General features: G+C 41.3%; 2 protein-coding genes across 2 annotated transcripts; one reads left to right on the forward strand and one right to left on the reverse strand.

The window, feature by feature from the left end:
* Window positions 1-603: 603 nt before the first annotated feature.
* Window positions 604-14,310, reverse strand: LOC121373461. The gene is made up of 4 exons (XM_041500126.1): window positions 14,256-14,310; window positions 6,041-6,268; window positions 3,842-3,989; window positions 604-1,112 (listed from the first exon to the last, which is right to left on the reverse strand). Exons 1-4 carry the CDS (start codon window positions 14,308-14,310, stop codon window positions 686-688), a joined length of 858 nt encoding a protein of 285 aa, XP_041356060.1. The 3' UTR covers window positions 604-685.
* Window positions 14,311-17,899: 3,589 nt separating this feature from the next.
* LOC121373462 lies at window positions 17,900-21,790 on the forward strand. The gene is made up of 3 exons (XM_041500127.1): window positions 17,900-17,903; window positions 20,335-20,716; window positions 21,334-21,790. Exons 1-3 carry the CDS (start codon window positions 17,900-17,902, stop codon window positions 21,755-21,757), a joined length of 810 nt encoding a protein of 269 aa, XP_041356061.1. The 3' UTR covers window positions 21,758-21,790.
* Window positions 21,791-24,828: the final 3,038 nt, after the last annotated feature.

The raw sequence follows: 24,828 nt of genomic DNA on the forward strand, positions 1-24,828 counted from the left end.
GATATTCTTTCCCGCTGGACGTTGGTAGATGACGGTTTTAAAAAAATTGTTGAATATATGAAACGTGATGACTTGGTTCAGCGTTTGTGTGACATTTGACTTACTTGAACTAAATGAATTTTGGTAATTTCAGAGGATTACCAGTTGCTGGTGAGACAAACTCGGGCATCGCAAGGCGCTGCCTTTTCTGCAGGACGCGTATACAAACCTCCGAACACAGTGGCGGACATATTTAATGTTTTGTAATTACTTTAAGCTGTGTGCAACTCCGGCTTCAACTCAGACACTATGTTTGTATTTATAGTTTTTGAGTCGTTCATTTGTCTCAGGTACCTCTTTACAAAATTACATGAATGGTGTTAAATTGGGGCAATTTGTATGGCGTTGTCATAACGTTAAAGTCTCAGATTCTATTAAAATATAAAGATTTGAGTCTAGAATCTAAACATTTCCTTGCACTTGCCAGTCCCCCCCCCCCCCCCCCCCCCAACCCCTTTCCTGCCCTGGGCGAAGGAGTCGGCGTAAATCGATACCTGCGCCCATGATAGGCGTGTGCTACAACAGCTTGCTCTGAATGTGCACATTAAAACCCATGGCCTGACCTGATCTAAACGTTTTATTAGCACAATGCCTTGACACCTGACTACTTAACACAACTATTGACCGAAACCTGTAGTATTTCCAGCTACATTCTCGCATAAAAATACAATGGTTCATGGATTCCTTCACTTAGAGTGTAGTATCCACTTCCGTCTGCAGCCCACGCGACTGCCTCACCTCGTACTTCCGGGAGATAGGACACTTCCGTACCTTTTCCCTGAAGAGCTCTCTCCACGTTGCCGTCTGCCATATTCCAGTAAAACAGATGCTTCCGAATTTTTATCAGCATCTCTGTCCCTAATGGTGATATGTCCCCAGCCACAGGGTCGTTCTTTGATGAATGGAGTCCAGGAACAGTCAGAATAGAGTGCAGATTCACAGCGATTGGCTGATCCCATGCGCTAGAGGGCACTTTCGTCAGTTTGGGGTGTTTACCGTTATGGACTTTTGAAATGAGGAAAACGTTTCCTTCTCTGTCTACCATGAGGGTTTCTGCGTCTTGTTCCGACCATCTGTAATAAGTAATAGAGAATGAAATAAATGCTGAAATAATAAGGAGTTACAATTCTAAAGATTTTCATCGTCGACGTCTATAAAACATTGCCTTCTCTGTCTACCATGAGGGTTTCTGCGTTTGGTTCCGACCGTCTGTACTATACTCCAATCCAATATTTATTTACATGCTCCTATACCACTAGAGTTTCGAGCATGTCTGTCCCTGGTCCGGTCTCTGGATAGCCAGTGATCGAGCTTCTCAATAGACTGTACTATATGATATATTGTGAAATACTTGCTGGAATAATAAGGAATAATAATTCTAAAGATTTCCAATAGGGCCAACATCCGCGACATCCGCGACGTCTACACGGCTTAGGAGTTCATTGGCGGATCCAGAAGGGAGTCACTGGGATCCTGTGACCCCACCCCCGCCCGTTTAAAATGTCCTTTATTATAACTTTAAAAAAAACAAAAAACCCACCTATTATCCACAATACACAACACTAAATTCTGCAAACTCAAACTTAACCTTGTTAGAATGTTGTTGTTACCCCCCCCCCTTACAAAATCCTGGATCCGCCCTTAGAGTTCTGATAAATACACGAATATGTTTATGTACAGAAAATACATAGCCTTACACATGTACATGTCTGAGAAACGTGAATGTAAAGATTAAACGTCAAAAAGAAAAGGAAGTTTTAAATAAATATAGATTTATAAGAGGGCAAAAGGGGCAATTGCCCCCCCCCCGCCCCCCGCCAGAGGGGCACTCAGATTAAGCACTTCCTTTATTAAAAAATGTAACAATTATAAAACTAGTTCATTTTTTATTTTGTTTTGATCATGTAATTTAATTTCTATGTTGAGGGGCCCCCGAATGTGAAGTGCCCCGGGCCCCTGCCCCGGGCCTCCCACGGTCTAAATCCGGCCCAGACAACAGCACATTCTAAACTACAGCTATTTAGTGTCTAACATATATACTTATGGTTATTTCCACACATGGTCGAGAGAAAGAGAGGAAATTCGCTGCCTATTGAAGTTACCACTCAAATGTGGAAGGTATTTACTACCTTAGTTAAAGGTTCAAGTTTCAAGTGCCATATTTCGCTAATTTTTCTCCCTTTTTTTTTGGATAAATGCAAATAAATTGACCTCGCACATAATCTTTGTATAAAAACTCGAAAATGTGGCAGACTGACTATCGGCAGAGACGGATGATATGCACAAAGATAACAAACTTGTCGACACGATCCGTCTGGTTCGATCTAGGATCGATTCTCGTCGGTGGACCCATTGGGCTATTTCTCGTTCCAGCCAGTGCTCTACGACTTGTGTAACAAAGGCCGTGGTATGTACTATCCTGTCTGTGTGATGGTGCATATAAAAGATCCCTGGCTGTTAATTGAAAAGAGTAGCACTCAAACCGATCTGTGGGAAAGTGCATATAAAAGATCCCTTGCTGTTAATTGAAAAGAGTAGCACTCAACCGGTTTGTTGGAAAGTGCATATAAAAGATCCCTTGCTGTTAATTGAAAAGAGTAGCACTCAAACCGATATGTGGGAAAGTGCATATAAAAGATCCCTTGCTGTTAATTGAAAAGAGTAGCACTCAACCGGTCTGTTGGAAAGTGCATATAAAAGATCCCTTGCTGTTAATTGAAAAGAGTAGCACTCAACCGGTCTGTGGGAAAGTGCATATAAAAGATCCCTTGCTGTTAATTGAAAAGAGTAGCACTCAACCGGTCTGTTGGAAAGTGCATATAAAAGATCCCTTGCTGCTAATGGAAAAAGGGCGGGACGTAGCCCAGTGGTATATCGTTCGTTTGATGCGCGGTCGGTCTGGGATCGATTCCCGTTGGTGGGCCCATCGGGCTATTTCTCGCTCCAGGCAGTGCACGACGACTGATATATCAAAGGCTGTGGTATGTGTTATCCTGTCTGTGGGATGGTGCATATAAAAGATCCCTTCTTGCTAATCGTAAAGTTAGACCATGAAGTGGCGACAGCGGGTTTCCTCTCTCAATGTTTGTGTGGTCCTTAACCATATGTCCGACGCCATATAACCGTAAATAAAATATGTTTAGTGTGTCGTTAAATAAAACATTTCCTTCCTTCCATCCATCCATCTGGCATAACGTTATATATGTTTCTTACTATCAAATTAAATTATTTGGTTGTAATTATATATGGGTATATAGATCAAGATATAACGTTCATATTTCAAAGCAGACGTTAATAAACAATTTTGGCGGGAAGATTATGCAACTTTGAGATATAGCACCTTTAATGGAACTTGTGAAATGGGCGCGGGAACGTGACCCTATGATAAAGCGCTCGTCTGATTCGCGGTCGGTCTAGGATCGATCCCCGTCGGTGGGCCCATTGGGCTATATCTCGACCCAGCACCACGACTGGTATATCAAAGGCCGTGGTATGTGCTATCCTATCTGTGGAATGGTGCATGTATAAAGGATCCCTTGCAACTGATGCAAAAACATAGCGGGTTTCCTCTCTAGGACTATATGTCAAAATTACCTCTGTCCCGGGACAAGCCCCTGGCTATCCAGAGACAGACCCCGGGACGGACATACTCGAAATTCTAGTGGTATATGAGTATGTAAAAATTATTCGCACTCAAAATTACCAAATGTTTGACATCCAATAGCAGATGATTAATATATCAATGTGTTCTAGTGGTGTCGTTAATCAAAACACACTTTTGATTTGCAAAATGAGTACACACGTGTATTTCAGCGTGGACTCTAACGGTACTATTTGATCCTTTGTGACGTCATCGGGTTCCCTGACTCGGTAAATCACGTTGTTGGGTTTGTGGCCTGCATCACCAATGTCGCCGATGTAGATGCAACTACCTCCCCCAGGACATGGTCCTGTAATGCAATAACATAACATAAGGCTGGTAGGTACAGGGTTCGCAGCTCGGTACCGGCTCCCACCTAGAGCTAGTTTTAACGACTCAATGGGTAGGCCTAGGTGTATGGCCATTACACCCTCTTTTCTCTCACTAACCACTAACAATTAACAACTAACCCACTGTCCTGGACAGATAGCCCAGATAGCTGAGGTGTGTGTGTGTGTGCCCAGGACAGCGTGCTTGAACCTTAATTGGATACAAGCAAGAAAATAGGTTGACATGAAGTAACATTCATTCATTTCAACTTAGTTTCGTAATTACATAGGCCTATCCAATTAAGGTTCAAGCACGCTGTCCTGGGCACACACCGTAATTACTATACGCCTATCCAATTAAGTTCAAGCACGTCGATGTATTGGGCACATACGCAAAGAGTCGTTGCAATAATTACATAGGCCTATATAGATGTCGGAAGGCTTCGGGCACCATTTTTGTAGTGGGGTAGGAGCGGGAGGGGGTGGGCAGGCACTTTTGTCCGAATTAATTAAATAGCCCGAATTGTCATAACAATTAATGTTACTACCAAACATACTGTCCTGGGTATCGTGGTTAGGCCATCGGTCTACAGACCGTAGGTACTGGGTTCGGACAGTCGAGGCCTAATCCAGATACCGACTCCAAACCCTGAGTGAGTGCTCCGCAGGCACAATGGGTAGGTGTAAACCCTTGCACCACCCTCATCCTATCTGGTTCAACAAAGTGGGTGCTATCCTGCCTGTGGGAGCGCAAAAAAAGTCCCTTTGCTAATGAACCAGTTGCCCATGTAGTGGCGAAAGTTGCAATCCCCCCCCCCCCCCCCCCCATCTGATTTGCCCGAATTTGAGGTTTTGCTCCAGCACTAGGGGTTTGTGGTCGGGTAGATGGAACGAAAAATATCATGCCTCGACGGTGAGGTTCCGCAACCCGGTACATTGTTACCAGCCTGTGGCTTTTAGTGTCTTTTGGTTTTCAAGTTAGGTTTATCCCCCCGAATATTTGTATTTGCCCGATAATTGAGGTTATATACTCGACGTAAATATGATGATTAACTGCGCATTTCTGTATAATTTTTGCCCGAATTTAAGGTTTTGCTCCAGCCCCCTGTCTCGTACGATTACGATGTTGGAAGGTGTCAGCAACTGGAGGTTTGCATAATATTCAGAATTGGTAGCCCTCACCCCCAATCCCGTTTCTGGCGCCAATATGCGACTGGCTATATAACAAGGCTAGGGGTGGGGGTGGTTCTTGTCATTTAGCTTTTAAAAGTTCAAACGACAGATATATCGGAAAATACTAGCAAGTGGATGAACCAATAATATACTAATTTGCCTTCCAACAGCTGGGATGGAGCTGGAAGTGAGGACAATGCATTATGTTCAGAGTTAAAATGGCCATTCCCCTCAGGGCATTTGGCTTTGAAAATACATTCGCTTTGAAAATTAGCTTTGAAAATACATTCGCGTTACAAAAAAGTATGTCCTACAATTAAACTAGCGCTGTGCCCTGATAAAATCATGGCTAGAAAAGAAGTTTGTTTTGTTTAACGATACCTCTAGAGCACATTGGGTTTTTTTTTTATTGGATGTCAAACATTTGGTATGTTTTACATATAGTCTTAGAGAGGAAACCAGTTACATTTTTTCATTAGTAGCAAGGGATCCTTTATATGCGGGGCGAGACGTAGCCCAGTGGTAAAGCGCTCGCTTGATGCGCGGTCGGTTTGGGATCGATCCCTATCAGTGGGCCCTTGGGCTATTTCTCGCTCCAGCCAGTACACCACGCATGATATATCAAAGGCCGTGGTATGTGTCATCCTGTCTGTGGGATGCTGCATATAAAAGATCCCTTCCTGCTAATAGAAAACAGTAGCCCATGAAGTGGCCACATCGGGTTTCCTTCCTCAGTATATGTGTGGTCCTTAACTATATGTCCGACGTCATATAACCGTAAATAAAATGTGTTGAGTGCGTCGTTAAATAAAACATGTCTTTCTTTCTTTCCTAAATATGAACGATCACATGCACTAACCTACAGCGAGATCCTCCCAGTCCCCGTTCGAAGCCGCCGCTACCGTCAGTACCGCGACGACGCGGGCGGTGCTGGTGCTGATGACGTAGAGTCGCGGCAGGCCGCCGTGGTCGTTGATGGAGTACAGGAAGCCAGGGTGTCGTCTGCTGGCCGCGAGACCCGAGGCCTCGTCCAACTCCGTGGTGTCAATCTGACCCTTGATTCTCCCGTCACTGAAGGTACCGTCACCTAAAAATGTTTTTTATTGTCCTGTATGTAATATCATCATGATCATCGTCGTCATTCGTCATTATTATCATTGTCATCATCGTCGTCATTGTCACCATCGTCGTCGGCATCATTATCATTATTATCATCGTCATAATCTTCGTCATTGTTATCGTCGTCATCGTCATTATCATAATAATCGTCATCATTATCATCATCACCGTCTTCATTATCATTATTATCATCGTCATCATCTTCGTCATTGTTATCGTCGTCATTATCATAATCATTATCATCATCATCGTCTTCATCATCATTATTATCATGGTCATCATCGTCGTCATCGTCATAATCATCAGCATAATCATCGTCATCATCATCATTATCATCATCATCATCATTTTTGTTGGTTTGTTTTTGTTTTATGTTTGCATTTTCCTTTTGTTACGGAAAAATTAAAGAAAGCAAAAGTTTGTTTTGTTTAACGATACCAGTGAATCCATTAGCAGCAAGGGATCTTTTATATGCATTATCTCACAGACAGGATGGCACATACAACGGCCTTTGATATACCAGGTGTGGTGCACTGGCTGGAACTAGCAAGAACATTTAATATAATTTGATTAACGTATAAATATAAGCAGCAAGGGATCTATTATAGGCACCATACCACAGATAGGATAGCAGATTTATTTCAATAATAGGGGGCTGAACGTAGCCCAGTGGTAAAGCGCTTCGCTTGATGCGAGGTCGGTTTAGGATCGATCCCGTCGATGGACTCCTGAGCTATTTCTCGTTCCAGCCTGTGCACCACGACTGGTATATGCTGTCTGTGGAATGGTGCATACAATAGATCCCTTGCTACTGATAGAATACTGTAGCCGGTTTCCTCTCTAAGACTATATGTCGGAATTACCAAATGTTCGACATCAAATAACCGGCTGGAATGAGAAATAGCCCAATGGGCCTACCGACAAAAACAAACAACAACAAACAAAAGCAAAACAGCAAAAAAAAAACCCCAGAAAACCCAATAACTAAAAAACACCCGAAAACAACAACAAACAAATAAAAAACAACAATAATCCACCACCATCACCAGAAAAAAACAGCAAAAAAACAAAAGCAAACCAAAAACCAAAACCAAAACCAATTAATCTTATAATAGTACTATAATAGAATAACAGTATACCTGCAGTCAAGGCTAAACCAATCGAAAAACAGAATGATAATGTTATCATTGTCAAACTGGGTCCAGTAGCTGCCTGTGGAAATCTCTGCTGCTTGAGATTATTATTATAGTGTTTCTTATCTCAGTCTTATCTCAGTCTTATCTGCCCTTCTATTTTGGACGTAGGAACTGGTTTACGTCAGAATCATCCCCCAAACCAGGCGTGCTACAGGGTGTAGTATACCAAATAAAATCCCATAGGCGACCATGTTAACGTTTTTGTTTTAAAAACACTATATGCAATATATCAACCAAACTATAACCCATAAATACCAGTACTACAACCCATACTTCAAAGTATTAACTGAAGAAAATGGTACCTTTCGTGACTCATTTTCGGTTTAACCAGATGTTTTTGCAACACCCCTAGTTTCGCACAAAATTTACAAAATTTACAGTACAGTAGGCCCTACTTTAGTTTGACAGGTACCCCATACATGTTTCAAGCACAAGGCTACTTGACACAGTGGTACTAAATGAAATAAAATTGCATACAGTTTTTACCCAGATACATTGTTTTTTTTGTTTTTACAACAAACATTCACATTTATCTCCAATGACAGGACTTGTGGTATTAACTGCTCCATCAGAAGTTGGGTTCACCTCCAACTTTGACCCAGCCGGAAGTCATTTGGTTTAGTACATAGAGGATATTTCATGTTTTTTGTCAAATATGATTTATATCTCATCGAGTGAAGTTTGCAATCATATCTCACGAGTCACGCTTGTGTGTGTGTGTGTGTGTGTGTGTGTGTGTGTGTGTGTGTGTGTGTGTGTGTGTGTGTGTGTGTGTGTGTGTGTGTGTGTGTGTGAAAATAATTCCGGCTTTCTTACAGTGAAAATAACACTTTCTTACAGTGAAGATAACACATTCTACGTGAAAAGAAACTTCTTCAGTGACGATAACACTTTCTTACAGTGAAGAAAATAACACTTTCTTACAGTGACGATAACAGTGAAGATAACATTCTTACAGTGAAGATAACACTTTCTTACAGTGACGATAACACTTTCTTACAGTGAAGATAACACTTTCTTACCGTGAAAATAACACTTTCTTACAGTGAAGATAACACATTCTTACCGTGAAAATAACACTTTCTTACAGTGAAGATAACACTTTCTTACAGTGACGATAACACTTTCTTACAGTGACGATAACACTTTCTTACAGTGACGATAACACTTTCTTACAGTGACGATAACACTTTCTTACAGTGAAGATAACACATTCTTACCGTGAAGATAACACTTTCTTACAGTGAAGATAACACATTCTACAGTGAAGATAACACACTTTAGAGTGAAATAGTAAAAATTTCACTGAGTGTCTGATAACACTTTTATGTCACTGATATTTTAAAGGTCATAATTTATCAAAAACGTAATTCACTATTGTTTGGTATCTACGTATACCTTTTACAATATATTTGAAGTATCAATAAAATAAATTGAAAAAATATTACCCGTCGAGACACCTCAGCACGAAAAATACATCGGTCATTGGGCATCAAACTATGGTAATGCAAACAAATACGGTGATGATCAACATCAATATAAAAATTCAAGATTTAAATAAAAACAGTGTAAAGAACTGTGCAAAAATACAAAAATCACAGATAGATACTGACTTTCACTAAAAATTCCAATTTGTGCTGTATTGGCCATTCTCAAAGAGAATGTTACACCCCTGCACCACGGTGAGGTTACAGCACGCGCAGGGGCAGGTTGACGTCATGTAGATAACACCGTTTATTTCCTGCCTTTGTATATATTGTATTTATGCCCCTTTTAATGGCGCTCAATCACGGATTTAGTGGGCCTTATTTATGTAAATATGGATTATAAATGGAAATTACATTCATTTGGAATACCAAACCTAGTTATTGTATGATCCAAAACATTTCAATTGAACTACGATCGAGGGAATTCCATGACAAGCTTCATTTTTAAAATTTGGAAGTCTTCTTGTGAAAAGTCATAAAAATACGGCAAAACAGACTCGTAGTGACGAGGCTGTATGTGATAGTACTCCACCAAATAGCATCTCGGCTGGGTCAAAGTTCGAAGTGACCCGTACTTTTAATGGAGGAGTTAAAGCCGTGAGACCTGCCATTGGTGATAAATGTGACTGGTTGCTTGCATCAAGTATAGCTTTATGTAGGTAGTAAATGAATGCAATTTTATTTTGTGCAGTACCAGTGTGTCAGGCACACTTGTGCTTGAATTATACACGGGGTGCCTGTAAAACTAAGCACTACCATTTTGTGCGGAATTGACGGGGCTTGTAACAACATCCTGTGATCTCGAAAATGAGCCATGAAAGGTGCCATTTAACTCAGTCACTACTTTGAGTGAGGAGTTGTAGTATTCATATCTATGGTTCATATTTTGGTTGATACGTTGTGTATAGTAGTTTTAGGCCAATATCTTAACCAATGGGATTTTAACTGGTATAGTCGAACCATATACGACAACCGTATAATGTATTTTTAGAATTTTTATATAAACGAACGCCGTGTATAGACTTGGCAAATGGGGGCCGGCGATATAATAAAATAATTTTAAAAAAGAAGAAGGTTATTTCATGACAACAATAACTGCGAATACGCTGAAATAAAATAATAAACAGTCGGAACATGAACTGACCATTTATTATTATTATTATTATTATTATTATTATTATTATTATTATTATTATCAGGCGCGTGTGCATGGAATTTAGCAGGGGGGAAGAGTCTAGACGGTTACAACGCTATAGTGCTTGATTCGAAAACAGATAACATGTTTTCCAGCGTCACAAATGTGGCATACGACCAGCCAGTCGTTTTTCGTTAAACGTTTGCAAATTATTTTGACAGATTCGCAAAGTGGTCATTCGGTTTAATGTACAGCGTACCCCCCCCCCCCCCCCCACCCGCCCACCCCCCCCCCCAAAAAAAAGAGCAAAAAACCCAAACAAAAAACAAAACAAAACAAAAACAAAAAAACAAACAGTATACGGGCCTACTATCGCATGTCTTGCATTCCAAAGGTTGGCTTAATTATTACTTAACCCAGTGGAATCCAGTTCTACGTGCAGGGACAAGTTCAGCCTGCCGTTTGTGCGTGTGTGCATGCACGTTAATCTTGCATTTTTATAGGACCCCACCCCAGATAAAACACCGCCCCCTCCACCCCAAAAAGGTAGTAGTAGGCTAATAATAATAATAATAATAATAATAATAATTAATAATAATAATAATACACTATTGTTGTTATTATTATTATTATGTATTATAATGTTGGAAAAATCACGTCGCGGTGGGGGCGGTTGTTACAGAAACATTACATAAATTTAGAGGGGGGCACGGGAGTGGTCTCAGCGTTACTGATATAAAAAATATGTATTTTGAGTTTTATTGCTCCTTGCAATTTTGCGCATTTGAAATATGACTAAATACAGCAAAATAACCTTTAAGTCATATTTATTTGCGGTAAAAATAACTTCATTTTTTTTTTTACGTAAGGAGCCTTAGAATTGTACTCAGAGAAAAATTAATAAGTTCAAGCCCTGTTGTTAGTTTGTATACTGTCCGAAGTTAGTTTCTTTTTCAGATAATCTACCTCAGCAGCTGATAATTTGTAATTTTTATTTATTTATTTATTTATTTATTATTAATTTTTTGTTAGTACTGTAGGGGCAATATTACGCTATTCATAGATTTATATAACCCCCCCCCCCCCCCCCCCCCCCCGTCTCCCCTGTTCAGTAAACGCCCTGTTCGTACAGTACTTAGTGTGTATTCCTCCTGTTCCAGATAGTTCGGTAATATGGATCAATCAAATACTTATTTACCGCCTATATACATTTTTGCTGTGAATATAGCCAGCCCTCGTTAGCGGAGGCTATATACACGGCCGTCGTATACTAGTATATAGTCACATCGTATATAAACACCGTCTAGTTCAGAGTATTCTTTTAAAATGTAACAATTCCTATCCCAAGTCAGATGTTATGGCATATTTTGCATAAAATGAATTTGACAAGGTGGAAAATGAAGGTGTTTGTGATCCAGATGTTTAGAGTGTATTGCGTACGACTAACGATAAATTTACTTATAGATGCAAAGGCCTAACTAGTCGGGATTGTCGACGTTTAACATGCTTCTGTTACTAAAATAAATTAATGTATAAGCTTATTATCATTCAGTACATGTTTTTATTAATTTTTAATAACTTATTTTCATTGTTATTTTTTTCGCATAGGACGGTAAAGCGTTCTCGTTACACGAGCTTGGTAAATCGTTTTGACACAGCGGTTATTCGGGGGATGCCCGTCACGTGTCTCAAAATAATATGTCACACCTCTGCCCTCCAAATAGCCGTTATTTTTCTCTGAATTATGGACCGTTGACATAATTCAATTATTTTTATAAAATATCAATAATAAGTGGAATATACTGGTTATGTAGATGGTTCAATAAAGTACTTTTAGGTACAAATCAAATGTACATATTGTCATATAATACTTTGTTGGGTCATTAATTAGGTCAACCATCCGTGACAGAGCGCCTTTAACATAGTTTTTGATATTAAAATGTGAGTGTTTGTTTATAACTTCTTCCTCTTAGCACTTTTAATTGATTATGTCTTAATGGCATACTGTCACAGATTTAAGGACCTTATTTCTCTAAAAATGGATAATAAATAAAAATTACATTAATTGTTGGAAACCAAATCTAGCTATCGCATCACCGTAACTGAACCATGATGGAGTGAAATCCATGTCATCCCTCTTGGCAATTTTAGTTTTTGAATTATGGACCATTGCCATAATTCAATTATCTTTACAAAATGTCATTAATAAATGGAGTATGGTGGTTATGAAGATGGTTGAATAAAGTACATTTAGAGACAAATCAAATTATATTTGTTCAGGTAATACTTTGTTAGACCATTAAATAGGTCAGTAGTCTGTGACAATATGCCTTTAAATATATGTTAACCTTTCTTCTTTTAACTTATGAAATAGGTTTTAACAGGCTATTAACTTAATCGGTCAACTATTACATACAATAAAACAAAGAGCCTGGCCGATACTCAGGGACATCCGCTTAACGATTGAGTGGTTACCCAGATGCCCCTGAGGCTTATATAGCAATGACTTTGTCATCCGTATAGGTGACGCATCCCCTCGGATGTAAAGTTTGTTTTATTTAACGACGCCACTAGAGCATATTGATTTTTTTTATCTTATCATCGGCTATTGGACGTCAAACATATGGTCATTCTGACACTGTTTTTTACAGGAAACCCGCTGTCGCCACATAGGCTACTCTTTTACGACAGGCAGCAAGGGATCTTTTAGTTGCGCTTCCCACAGGCAGGATAGCACAAACCATGGCCTTTGTTGAACCAGTTATGGATCACAGGTCGGTGCAAGTGGTTTACACCTACCCATTAAGCCTTGCGGAGCACTCACTCAGGGTTTGGAGTCGGTATCTGGATTAAAAATTCCATGCCTCGACTGGGATCCGAACCCAGTATCTACCAGCCTGTAGACCGATGGCCTAACCACGACGCCACCGAGGCCGGTCCCCTCGGATGTAATGCGTACGAATGCTTGAGGAGCTCTTTGTGGACACCTCTGGAGTTAACATAACTACAAGAATCTTCATCTTCGACTTTAACAACTAAGCTGAAACATACGTTTCCACCAACTTCTCCAGACGACGACTGGTGGGCTGTTCATCATCATTTCTTCATCTTCCTTCCTTCCTTCCCTTCATTCCCTCCCTTCCTTCCTTCCCTAGCATCATTCTTATAGTTTAACTGCCCTAACCTGCTGTATGGATAACTTGGGGGTGGTCGGGATGGGGGGGGGGGGGACGCCGTGGTAGGGTGCTATTTTGGGTGCGGTAGGGCGTAGGCGGTTTCGGTCGATATAATGTCTGTTAGGAGGCCTCCCTCTCCTGGCACTTCCGCCCCATGGAAATCTGGACCAGCTACCTTGGGCTTGCCTGCCTGTTGAATCGCTAACTGGATTGGGCGCGAAGCTCCCTCCCCCCTTTGTGAACCCAGGGCTCTAAATGATTACTTGAATTCTTTGTTTTATGAACTAAATAAATATATTATTTAATACTTTAATGTTTTGACGAGCCCGACTGAAAATTACACCAGCTAAGCTAATATAAATTTCATATCCTGAAATAAATAATTATTTTTGGTGCATTCTAAATTAATTAATTGTTTAATTCCATTACCCCCCCCCCCCCCCCCCCTTCCCCAATTACTTGTTGGACTATGGTCATACCGTTAAAATTTCTAAATTGTCCCCATCATCTCAACTGCTCCCCTTCCATTTCCCCCCCCCCCCCCCCCCCTCCTGCCCCGGAACTGGTCACTGGCGATGTCAGAGACTAGATCCGGAGTTGGCGTGCCTGAACCTTTAAGAGTATGGGCACGTTAATAGAGTTTCCGATCCCAATATCAGCATTGCATCATACCGATCTGTCTAAGACTATAAATTCAGATCCCTATTTTATGTGATATTAATCAATAAAATAATGTTATTTATTCTGCTTGTTGTTTTAAATGCGTTCTGATCTGAACACATATTTTTATTACAGTCAAATGTTAATATCCCACTTTCAAATGTCGGGACTGAACTTGTGTCCTGCTTTTCACAGGTAGGTAGGTAGCTAGCTAGGTTAACGTGCTTATATACCACTTCCTCACCAATCGAGGTACCATTAGAGTAGATGTACAAATGTGTTAAGACCAGAATGTTCAAACTAGCGTCTGTTAAGAATCGGCTGTTTTTCGAACAATCATTCTCTGCTGTCGGCATGTTGACCTACTAACAGAACGCCTGATGCTACGTCACAGGTCTGATGTGGGTCAAATCGACTGAGCAGTGGATTTTTTCCACAAGCGTTTTACAAAAAGTCACTTTATTAATAACTGGGATGTAGGGCCTCCACGAATCCAAAATATTGGACCCGAGTACCCGACACTTACTACTACTAGATCTATGATAATGAAACTAAAGAATAAAGTAAAATACATGCATCTTAATTTCAGCGCAGAACATGAATCCGAAATCATGCTGTTAAATTGCATTTAAAAACCGGTTGCTGCATTCAGTATTGTGACGGATGGACGGCCGGATTAAAAATAGAAACTAGTGCATGATCATATGATTATTGTGTAACTTGTATTACTGGTTAGTTACTGCTGAAGTTAATGCTCTACACTGTCTCATTTGTACGGGTACTTGAGTCTTGTGAACAGACTCGAGTCTTGTGAACAGACTCGAGTTCTTGCCAGACTCGACCCGTGCCCGAGTACTCTAGTACTCGTGGAGACCCTACTGGGATGGTATTTTTGTTTTTTATTTTTAATACTGTAATGTTTATGTATTTGTTTTATATACTGTGTATTAATAATGTGCCATGCTTGTGGACCTTTAAGATATTTCATTAAATGTTATATAATAATACCTACAAAAGCTTTCTCCGATCATAAATGTCCAATCTTATCTAAAAGTCTTATCAGAACTTTATCTTTAAAAGTTTTTAGGACCGTCGTGAGAATCCACTGCTGGCCTTCACTTGTGGACAACGCTACTATCGCCTGTATTCGTGCATGTGTACCGGCCTCGGTGGCGTCGTGGTTAGACCATCGGTCTACAGGCTGGTAGGTACTGGGTTCGGATCCCAGTCGAGGCATGGGATTTTTAATCCAGATACCGACTCCAAACCCTGAGTGAGTGCTCCGCAAGGCTCAATGGGTAGGTGTAAACCACTTGCACCGACCAGTGATCCATAACTGGTTCAACAAAGGCCATGGTTTGTGCTATCCTGTTAGAGCATATTGATTTAAGAGCAAACGGGTGTATATGCAGGGGGAGGGTAGTGGGGGTTAAAACCCTTACCTGCCCAAGCTAAAACAAATTGAAATGTATTTTCTGGGGGAGCATGGCCCCATATAAACTTCGCTCAACAGTCTATAACCACCAACCCCGCTGAAATCCCTACACACGCGCCTTGGAAACCCGCTAAAATAATTTTAGCAAGGGATCGTTTATATGTACCATCCCACAGACAGGATATCACATACCACGGCCTTTTATATACCAGTCATGGCGCACTGGCTGGAACGAGTCCGCCGATGGGGATCGATTCTAGACCGACCGCGCATTTTAAAAAATACCTTTTTAGGTCTAAGTAATGAATAGAAATAACATATAGTCTTGATAAATGTTACATAAATGGAACACAACACCCTCTTCCTCTACCCCTAGAGCGTTAGGTATTTATTAACACCCCGCTTACATATAACGCGTATGCCAACCGCTGGCCACTGTCAAAATTTCAAGGCAAATCCCCCACCGACCCAAGGTGGTGTACCATACCTCTATAGATATAAATATGTTTTGGAGATATGAGATGACCCCTCAATCAAGACAGTTAAATTTGTTCAAAATCACGTGAGAAGCTCAGCGCCTGCGCAAATCACGTAAAGTCCCAGTTCTACTGGCGTCCCACTAAATGAAGGAAAACAAGGCTGGCCATTGCGTTTGTAGTTGACCTAGATACTGTAGATAAGCGAGCATTGCGAAACTATAGTGATGTGGTGGACCTTTTATGTACCAAACAGAACTGGATCATCTATTCCAGGGACTGCAGCTTTAATATATTGAGCGCTTGACATAATACATTTATAGCTTGAGATAATAAGCTGGGAGCTCAAGATCATAAGCTAATGTTTTCCATTAGTAGCAAGGAATCTTTACATGCATACTTTAACAGACAGGAAAACAAATACCACGGCCTTTGACCAGTTGTGGTGCACTGTTTGGAACGAGGAAAAAAAACCCAATCAATTGAATGGATCCACCAAGGTGGTTCGATCCTGCGATGCAAGCACCTCGGGCGAACACTCAACCGACTGAGTTAAACCCCGTCCACGCCCAGCCAAAATAGAGAATTTGTAAAAGATGAAGACCTACTTGATGATGAGTTATAATGTTGAGCGCTCGACATAATAAATCAATAGCTCGAGATAATTTTTTCAATAGCAGCAAGGGATCTTTTATATGTGGCTTTAAAGACCTGTCATAACATGACTTGTGACCTAGGCTAAACCTGCTAGTAGGTGGTCAGTTTTTGTTGTTTCGATCCACTTTCTCACAACATCAAGAGCATGTAAAGTCTCCGCCGTTGTAGGTCGTTTCGGTTGGGCAATGGTGTCATTATTATCAGTAGCATTATTGTCGTCGTCGTCGTTGGGTGTTCTTACACAGATTATTGTGTCAATAATGTTGTCATAATCGGTCAGGGTCTTACATGCGTTCAAATGGTCGTCCAGGCTGGCGTAAGTGGCAATTGGTATACACGGTCTGCTTAATGGGATGCCGTTGTCTTTGTTGTCTACACTGTCTGGTTCTGGCTCATCATCAGTTGTACCAAACTATACGTGTCGGAAACAGTTCTTACTTGTTTTCGGCGTTACATTTCCACATGCCTGATTGATCATGCATAAAACATCGAGCACACTGCAGATTTGCTTCTTTAATTATGTCAGCATTTTTTTAAATCCAGGTAGATAGCGTGTTTGATAGAATAGAGAATTGGTTCGCAACTTCTGACTTTGATTTTATATTCTGCTCAGCGGCACTAATTGCTTCAAATTTCGTTTCTATCGACCTAACAATTAATTTTCGTTTGACACCCGTTGTTTCGTGGGGGTTTTCACAGGGTTTTTTTTGTTTTTTTGTGGTTTTTTGTATTTTGTTTTTTTGTTTTTGTTGTTTTTTAAATGCCAGAATCAACTTCAGAAGGGCCGGGTTCATCTACTGGCATATTTTACTGTTTAATAATGCTAAACTTTGCACTGGTTTTATAAATGTGGAACATTTTCTTTTATGTGTATAGATTCAAGAAGGAAGAATGAAATAACATAAAATTAATACTCGGAAACATAAGTAAAACAGGTGTCATTTTACATGTAAATTTTTTTATATACTTCGAGAAAAAACTGGAAAGTGCACCTAGGAACACCAACATATGCTCGAGATAAGCCTCGTAATCGAGATTAACATGCTCGAAAAAAACCAGTGTTTAATTTCATAACATTACATAAGAAAATTGCTGGGACCGGCACTGGACCTCGAGTTTACAGAGGATGAGATAACGAAGTTTGACTGTATATATATTGCAGTTGAGCAGTCACCTAACCCGGCTCGTACGTATTATTGATATGGTTCGCGGTACGGCGGCCACATAAATAGTCTCGCCAGATAATTTTAGAATTTGTATGCTCCCAAATAACGTTATAAAAGGCGAAGTGTGATTGGCCGATATTTAAATTATTATTCCCTCCTGCCCCGGAACCATCCACTGGCTATGTCAGAGGCTGGATCCGTGGTCGGCGTTATGGGTACGTTAATAGAGTTCCCATTCCCAAACCCAGTAAATTATTATTTACAGACGAAATGTCACCTGGACATGGGAGTCCACACACTGCTGTTAGATCTATTGGTAGACCAGTAGAGCTATTTTTAATCAGATTGCAAACTTAGGAGAGTCCCTTTAATAGTATTCTATCGTTTCATTTACTAAAACGCAAATAACAAGTCAGCAACATTGTCTCACACTTGGAAGATCCCAGTCGAGGTATGGGATTTTTAATCCAGATACCGAATCCAAACCCTGAGCGAGGGCTCCGCAAGGCTCATTGGGTAGGTGTAGACCACTTGCACCGATCAGTGATCCATAACTGGTTCAACAAAGGCCATGGTTTGTGCTATCCTGCCTGTGGGAAGCGCAAATAAAAGATCCCTTGCTGCTAATCGGAAAGAGTAGCCCATGTAGTGGAGACAGCGGCGTTTCCTCTCAAAATCTGTGTGGTCCTTAAGCATATGTCTGACGCCATATAACCGTAAATAAAATGTGCTGAGTGCGTCGTTAAATAAAACATTTCTTTCTTTCTATGGTTTCATTTACGATATAACAAGTCAGCAACATTGTCTTCCACGTGGAACTACTTCTTATCGCAATATCTTCCGTGTGACACACCACTACATGACCTACTTTACTGATCCCGTTTTATTCCGATTAAATTACTACTAACACAGATACCAGTATTCGCGTTCCTTTTCTTGGAGTATTTGAAATGATTCTTTTGCTGTTAGCGATTTGTATTCATGGTAAGAAATCTGTTTGATGTTTATTATTGGTGGGTGGGTTTTTTTTTCAGATTTCATTTTCACTATGGTTGTACCAAGCCATGGGCAGAAAAATATTAATAAGTCTCTTTTAATTTTTGGGCGTGACGTAGCCCAGTGGTAAAGCGTTCGCTTGATGCACGGTCGGTCTGGGATCGATTCCCGTCGGTGGGCCCATTGGGTTATTTCTCGCTCCAGCCAATGTACCACGACTGGTATATCAAAGGCCGTAGTATGTGCTATCCTGTCTGTGGGATGTGCATATAAAAGATCCCTTGCTGCTAATCGAAAAGAGTAACCCATGAAGTGGCGACAGCGGGTTTCCTCTCTCAATATCTGTGTGGTCCTTAACCATATTATGTCCGACGCCATATAACCGTAAATAAAATGTGTCGAGTGCGTCGTTAAATAAAAGATTTCCTTCCTTTTAGTTTTAAAATGACCTCTTTGTCAGCTGAGAAAGACCCTGTAATATTGTGGATTATTTTTTATTGCCCTTTCCCCGAGTTATATGTATGTTACGTACAGCTTAAAGGGATGGTAAACTCAAACATGAGCTTTATTGTATTGGAAAGATGCATACCCGGACCACCAACATATACTAACACTTTAAGAAATGAAAAACGCGTAATTTTAGAGTTAAAAAAAAAAACCCAAAAAAAACGTGATTTAATCACTTGAACAACTTAGCCGTTTAATCCAAGCTTTGTAATCTTAAACCACAATTTATCATGCGAAACACTATCAAAAGCTTTACTATGAAGGCACAGTATTATTACATACTGGATATTATTACATACCATTGCGATACATCCGCAAAAATCAGGTACGTTTGTTTCTTCGGTTCTAAGACTAATTCCTGACGTGACACGCTAAGTATTATGTAACCACAGGCTTGTCAGAGGGCGTATTCACTGGGATGGTACAAAATGGCTGCGCCCGTTATATATAACAGCCGTCACATTTAACCATTTTATTAATTAACTATACGATTATACTTGTTGATATTAAGCAATAATAAGCATTATATATCGTTGAATATGCATACCAATCCAAAAGCCATGCGAGAGCATTCCTTTAATTGGTAAATCGAAGGTCACAGTATGTGTCCTGTTTATAGGAAATTCCATATCGACAGTTAACAATCTGATTACGGTCACTCTTCAACACACACACGCACGTACACGCACACACAAATACTCTTATTTCACTATCTCTCTCTTTCTGTCTCTCATTCCCTGTATGTCCGTATGTCTGTCAGATATCAGGTTTTCCTATCGTTAAACAAAACAAACATTAACTCTCTCTCTCTCTCCCTCTCTCTCTCTCTGTCGCTTTCTGTGTGTCACTCCTTCTCTCTCTCTCTCTCGCTCTCTCTCTCTCTCTCTCTCTCTCTCTCTCTCTCTCTCTCTCTCTCTCTCTCTCTCTCTCTCTCTCTCTCTCTCTCTCTCTCTCTCTCTCTCTCTCTCTCTCTCTCTCTCTCTCTGGCTCGCTGTCAATTTGCGACAGTAAAATCAGCATTAACACTTGCAAATGGTCAAATACAACACAATAGTTACCCCCTAAATATAGCCCCTCTCGTCTTCCCCAATTAATCCATGCTGAAAATGTCATTAACCAAACATTTCTTTTCCTTACAAACAGGACATCTTGCCGCCGACGGCCCGTTTGAAAATGGTCATATCGTGGGTCAAATCGACAGCCTTCAACTGGACGAGGCTTCCGGTTTAGCCGCGAGCAGACGACATCCGGGTTACTTATACAGCCACAACGACCACGGCGGGAAGAACCGTCTGTTCATGATCAACGCGCAGACAGCGCGAGTGGAGGCCATCTTGACAATAAAGAACGCGAACAACCATGACTGGGAGGACATAGCCGTGGGTCCCTGTAATGGCGGTTCATGCATATTCATCGGCGACATAGGGGAGGGAAGCAGGCACTCGGCGAACACTATATACAGAGTTCTCGAACCTGACAACGTCACCGATACCGCTTTGGACGTGAATGGAACGTACAGGTTCAGGTTAGATATTTAAGTTAAAAGTTTTTTTTGTTTTTGTTTAATGACACCACTAGAGCACATTGTTTTATTAATCATCGGCTATTGAATGTCAAACACTTGGTAATTCTGACAGTCTTAGAGTGGAAAATTTAAAGTTCCTTTTGTTTAACGACACCACTAGAGCACCGCGGTTGGTTTGGGATCGATCCCCATCGGTGGGCCCATTGGGCTATTTCTCGTTCCAACCAGTGCACCACGACTGGTATATTAAAGGCCGTGGTATGTGCTATCCTCTCTGTGGGATAGTGCATATAAAAGATTCCTTGCTGCTAATCGAAAAGAGTAGCCCATGAAATGGCGACAGCGGGTTTCCTCTCTCTGTATCTGTGTGGTCCATAACCACATGTGACGTCTGACTACGCCATATAGCCGTACATAAAATGTGTTGAGTGCATCGTTAAATTAAAAAACCAAAAAAACAACAACCCCAAAACACCCAAACCTGCCGAGTGTTTAAACCACATATTATAACTATTGTCGACAATGTGATTTGGTTTGGTTGTATGATTTACTTTATATTATGGCCTAACATAGGGCCTATTTATTATAATTTATTACAATCTAATTCACATTTACAGCTGGGAGGAGAAGGATTCAGAAACTCTGATGGTGGATGTAACCGGAAACATGTTCATCGTTTCCAAGGTGATACACGGGGCGGGAAAACTGGCCAGACTGCCTTCATCCGGCTGGGACCAGCCTAATCCGGTTATCATCACGCCTCTGTTTAACCTGCACATCCGCACCAGCCACCACGACCCCATGGCTGGGGACATCAGTCCCGACGGGACGGAGATTCTGATCAAAGCGAAAAACCACGTCTTCTACTGGAGTGCGCCGGACCGCGATGTTGAGAAGGCACTGCGCAACTCTGGCGGAACGGAAGTGGCGTATCATAGGGAGGTTCTAGGGGAGAGCGTGGCATTCTCGGCAGATGGGGGCGGTTATTACACGCTCGGCGAGGGCCAGCAGGAACCTCTGTACTTTTATAAAAAGAAGTAATTTTTTTAAAAATTAAATCGAAATATGTTACCATTGTGCTTTGTTTAAATAAGCGTCGCAGGATCAAACCACCTCGATGGGTTTTTTTCTCGTTCCAACCAGTGCACCACAACTGCACCACAAGGCTGTAGTGTTTTCATGTCTGTGGAAAAGTGCATATAAAACACCAATCAGATGAATGGATCCACCGAGGTGGTTCGATCCTGCCGCATACGCATGACGCATGACGCATGACGCAGGCACCTCAAGTGAGCACTCAACCGGTCTGTGGACCAGTGCATATAGTGGACCCCTTGCTGCATTAGGAAAAAGTGTAACAGATTTTCTCTGATGACTACGAGTCGGAATTACCAAATGTTTGACATCCAATAGCCGATGATTAATTAATCAGTGTGCTCTAGTGGCGTCGTTAAACAAAACAAACTTTTTTTGTTTAAATTTAAAAAAAAATTTAACGACACCACTAGAGCACATTGATATATTAATCATCGGTTACTGGATGTCAAACATCTGGTCTAAGAAAGGAAACCCACTCCATTGTTTCATTAATAGCCAACCGGCCTCGGTGGCGTCGTGGTTAGGCCATCGGTCTACAGACTGGTAGGTACTGGGTTCAGATTCCAGTCGAGGCATGGGATTTTTAATCCAGATACCCGACTCCAAACCCTGAGTGAGTGCTCCACACGGCTCAATGGGTAGGTGTAAACCACTTGCACCGACCAGTGATCCATAACAACAAAGGCCATGGTTTGTGCTATCCTGCCTGTGGGAAGCGCAAATAAAAGATCCCATGCTGCCTGTCGTAAAAGAGTAGCCTATGTGGCGACAGCGGGTTTCCTCTATAAAACAGTGTCAGATTGACCATATGTTTGACGTCCAATAGCCGACGATAAGATAAAAAATCAATGTGCTCTAGTGGCGTCGTTAAATAAAACAAACTTTACTTTTTTTCATCAATAGCCAACCTACCAACCAATATGTATTAGTAGCAAGAGATATTTTTGTAGCCTATGCAGTATTCGTTAGACACGATAGCACGTATCACAGCCTTTGGTATATCAGTGCACTGGCTAGAACGAGAAATAGCCCAATGGGCCCACCGACGGGGATCGATACTAAATCATGGCAAGGACTTTACCACTGGGCTATGCTCAGTCCCTTTGTTTAAATCAGTGCTCCACGACTAATATATTCAGTGGCTTGGAAAGTAGTTCTGTCTGTCGGAAAATAAATACAACTTTCAGGTCATGTCTTTCTATTCAGAATAGGAATAGGATTGTGTGTGTGTCTGTGTGTGCGTGTCTATGTGCGTGTGCGTCTATGTGCGTGTGTGTGTCTGCGTGTGTGTGTGCTGGGGAGGGGGAGGGGTTGGCATAATATTCAGTTGGATACATGGCAATGGGACAATTCATAAATAATTAGGATGGACGTTGGTAAAAGGGTGGGGAAGCATTTCTACCTTTCTCAAGCGTTTCACGGGGCGTAAGACAAGTGCACTTGCAGTATTTCTGTTGTACAATCAGTTTGAAAAAAAGTTTAAAAAAAATATATTAAAAAAAAATTTATCATCATGTATGAAGAAAAAGAAACAAAAGAAGGATTCAGGAAATGTTTTATTTATATTTCAACTTATTTTCGTGTTTATATCCAATTAAGGTTCAAGCACGCTGTCTTGGGCACACATCTAAGTTTGAAGTGGGCGGAATTTGGAATAAAAATTGTATAAGTTAGGTCAAAGACCTAAGACCAAAAGCGGCCGATTCACAAAATTTAAAAAGCTCGGCTTAACGTGATTTGAGCAATTCAGACCGGCTGCCAACATAAAATGCGTCGGACTATTTATAAAAAAAAAATAAACATAAAATTTTCAACTATGGCCAAAAATGTTTAAGTCCGACTAAGCCTTTAACTGGAGGTGAAAGTTCTTGGAGAACTCATGGCGTAATGATGAGGCGATTGGTTCGGTTTCGACTTCTTCTTGGAAGCAGGTGGAACTGCCCCTGGCAGTTGAGCCGCCAGGTTTGCTTCCCCCTCCCCTATGCTGCATTGGGCCGCCTTCTCCACCTACTGGTGGATCTTCCAGGCCAGGGCCCGATAACACAAAGCACTCGTAACACTTACGTCAGACGTACGCCACATATTATGTATGGTGTACGTCTGACGTAAGTGTTGCGAGTGCTTTATGTTATCGGGCCCTGTTGTACTCGTAGATAAGAGAGTAACAATTGCCACGTTACTGTCGTAATTATACGATACTTGGCCAAACATAGCTTCATCCTTGAGTCGGTTTACAGGCTGGTAGGTACTGGGTTCGGATCCCAGTCGAGGCATGGGATTTCTTTTTTCTTTTTTTCATCCTTGAGAGCTCAGGAAGGAAGGAAATGGTTTATTTAACGACGCACTCAACACATTTTATTTACGGTTATATGGCGTCAGACATATGGTTAAGGACCACACAGATGTTGAGAGGAAAACCCGCTGTCGCCACTTCATGGGCTACTCTTCGATTAGCAGCAAGGGATCTTTTATATGCAACATACCACAGACAGGATAGTACATACCATGGCCTTTGTTACACCAGTTGTGGAGCACTGGCTGGAGCGAGAAATAGCCCAATGGGTCCACCGACGGGGATCAATCCTAGACCGACCTCGCATCAAGCGAACGCTTTACCACTGGGCTGAGAGAGAGAGAGAGAGAGAGAGAGAGAGAGAGAGAGAGAGAGCTTCATGTTTGAGAGCTCAGAGTAGGAGTGGTGGCTACCACATGGATTCGACTGAATCTCTTGGATTAGTAGCAAGGGATCTTCTATATGCACCATCCAGACAGGAGAGAAAATACCACGACCGTTGATATGCCAGTCGTGGTGCACTAGCTGGAATGGGAAATAGCCCAATGGGCCCACCGATGGGGATCGTTCCTTGACCAACTGTGCACCAGTCAAGCGCTTTACCACTGGACTATGTCCCCCACCCGAACCCTCCCTACCCACCCCCACTTTGTTTGACATATAGCCTGGAAAGGAAACCTGCTACATTTTTCAATTAGTAGCAAGGGATCTTTTATATGCA

This window comes from Gigantopelta aegis, chromosome 5, assembly GCF_016097555.1.
Source record: "Gigantopelta aegis isolate Gae_Host chromosome 5, Gae_host_genome, whole genome shotgun sequence".
Taxonomy (NCBI): domain Eukaryota; kingdom Metazoa; phylum Mollusca; class Gastropoda; order Neomphalida; family Peltospiridae; genus Gigantopelta; species Gigantopelta aegis.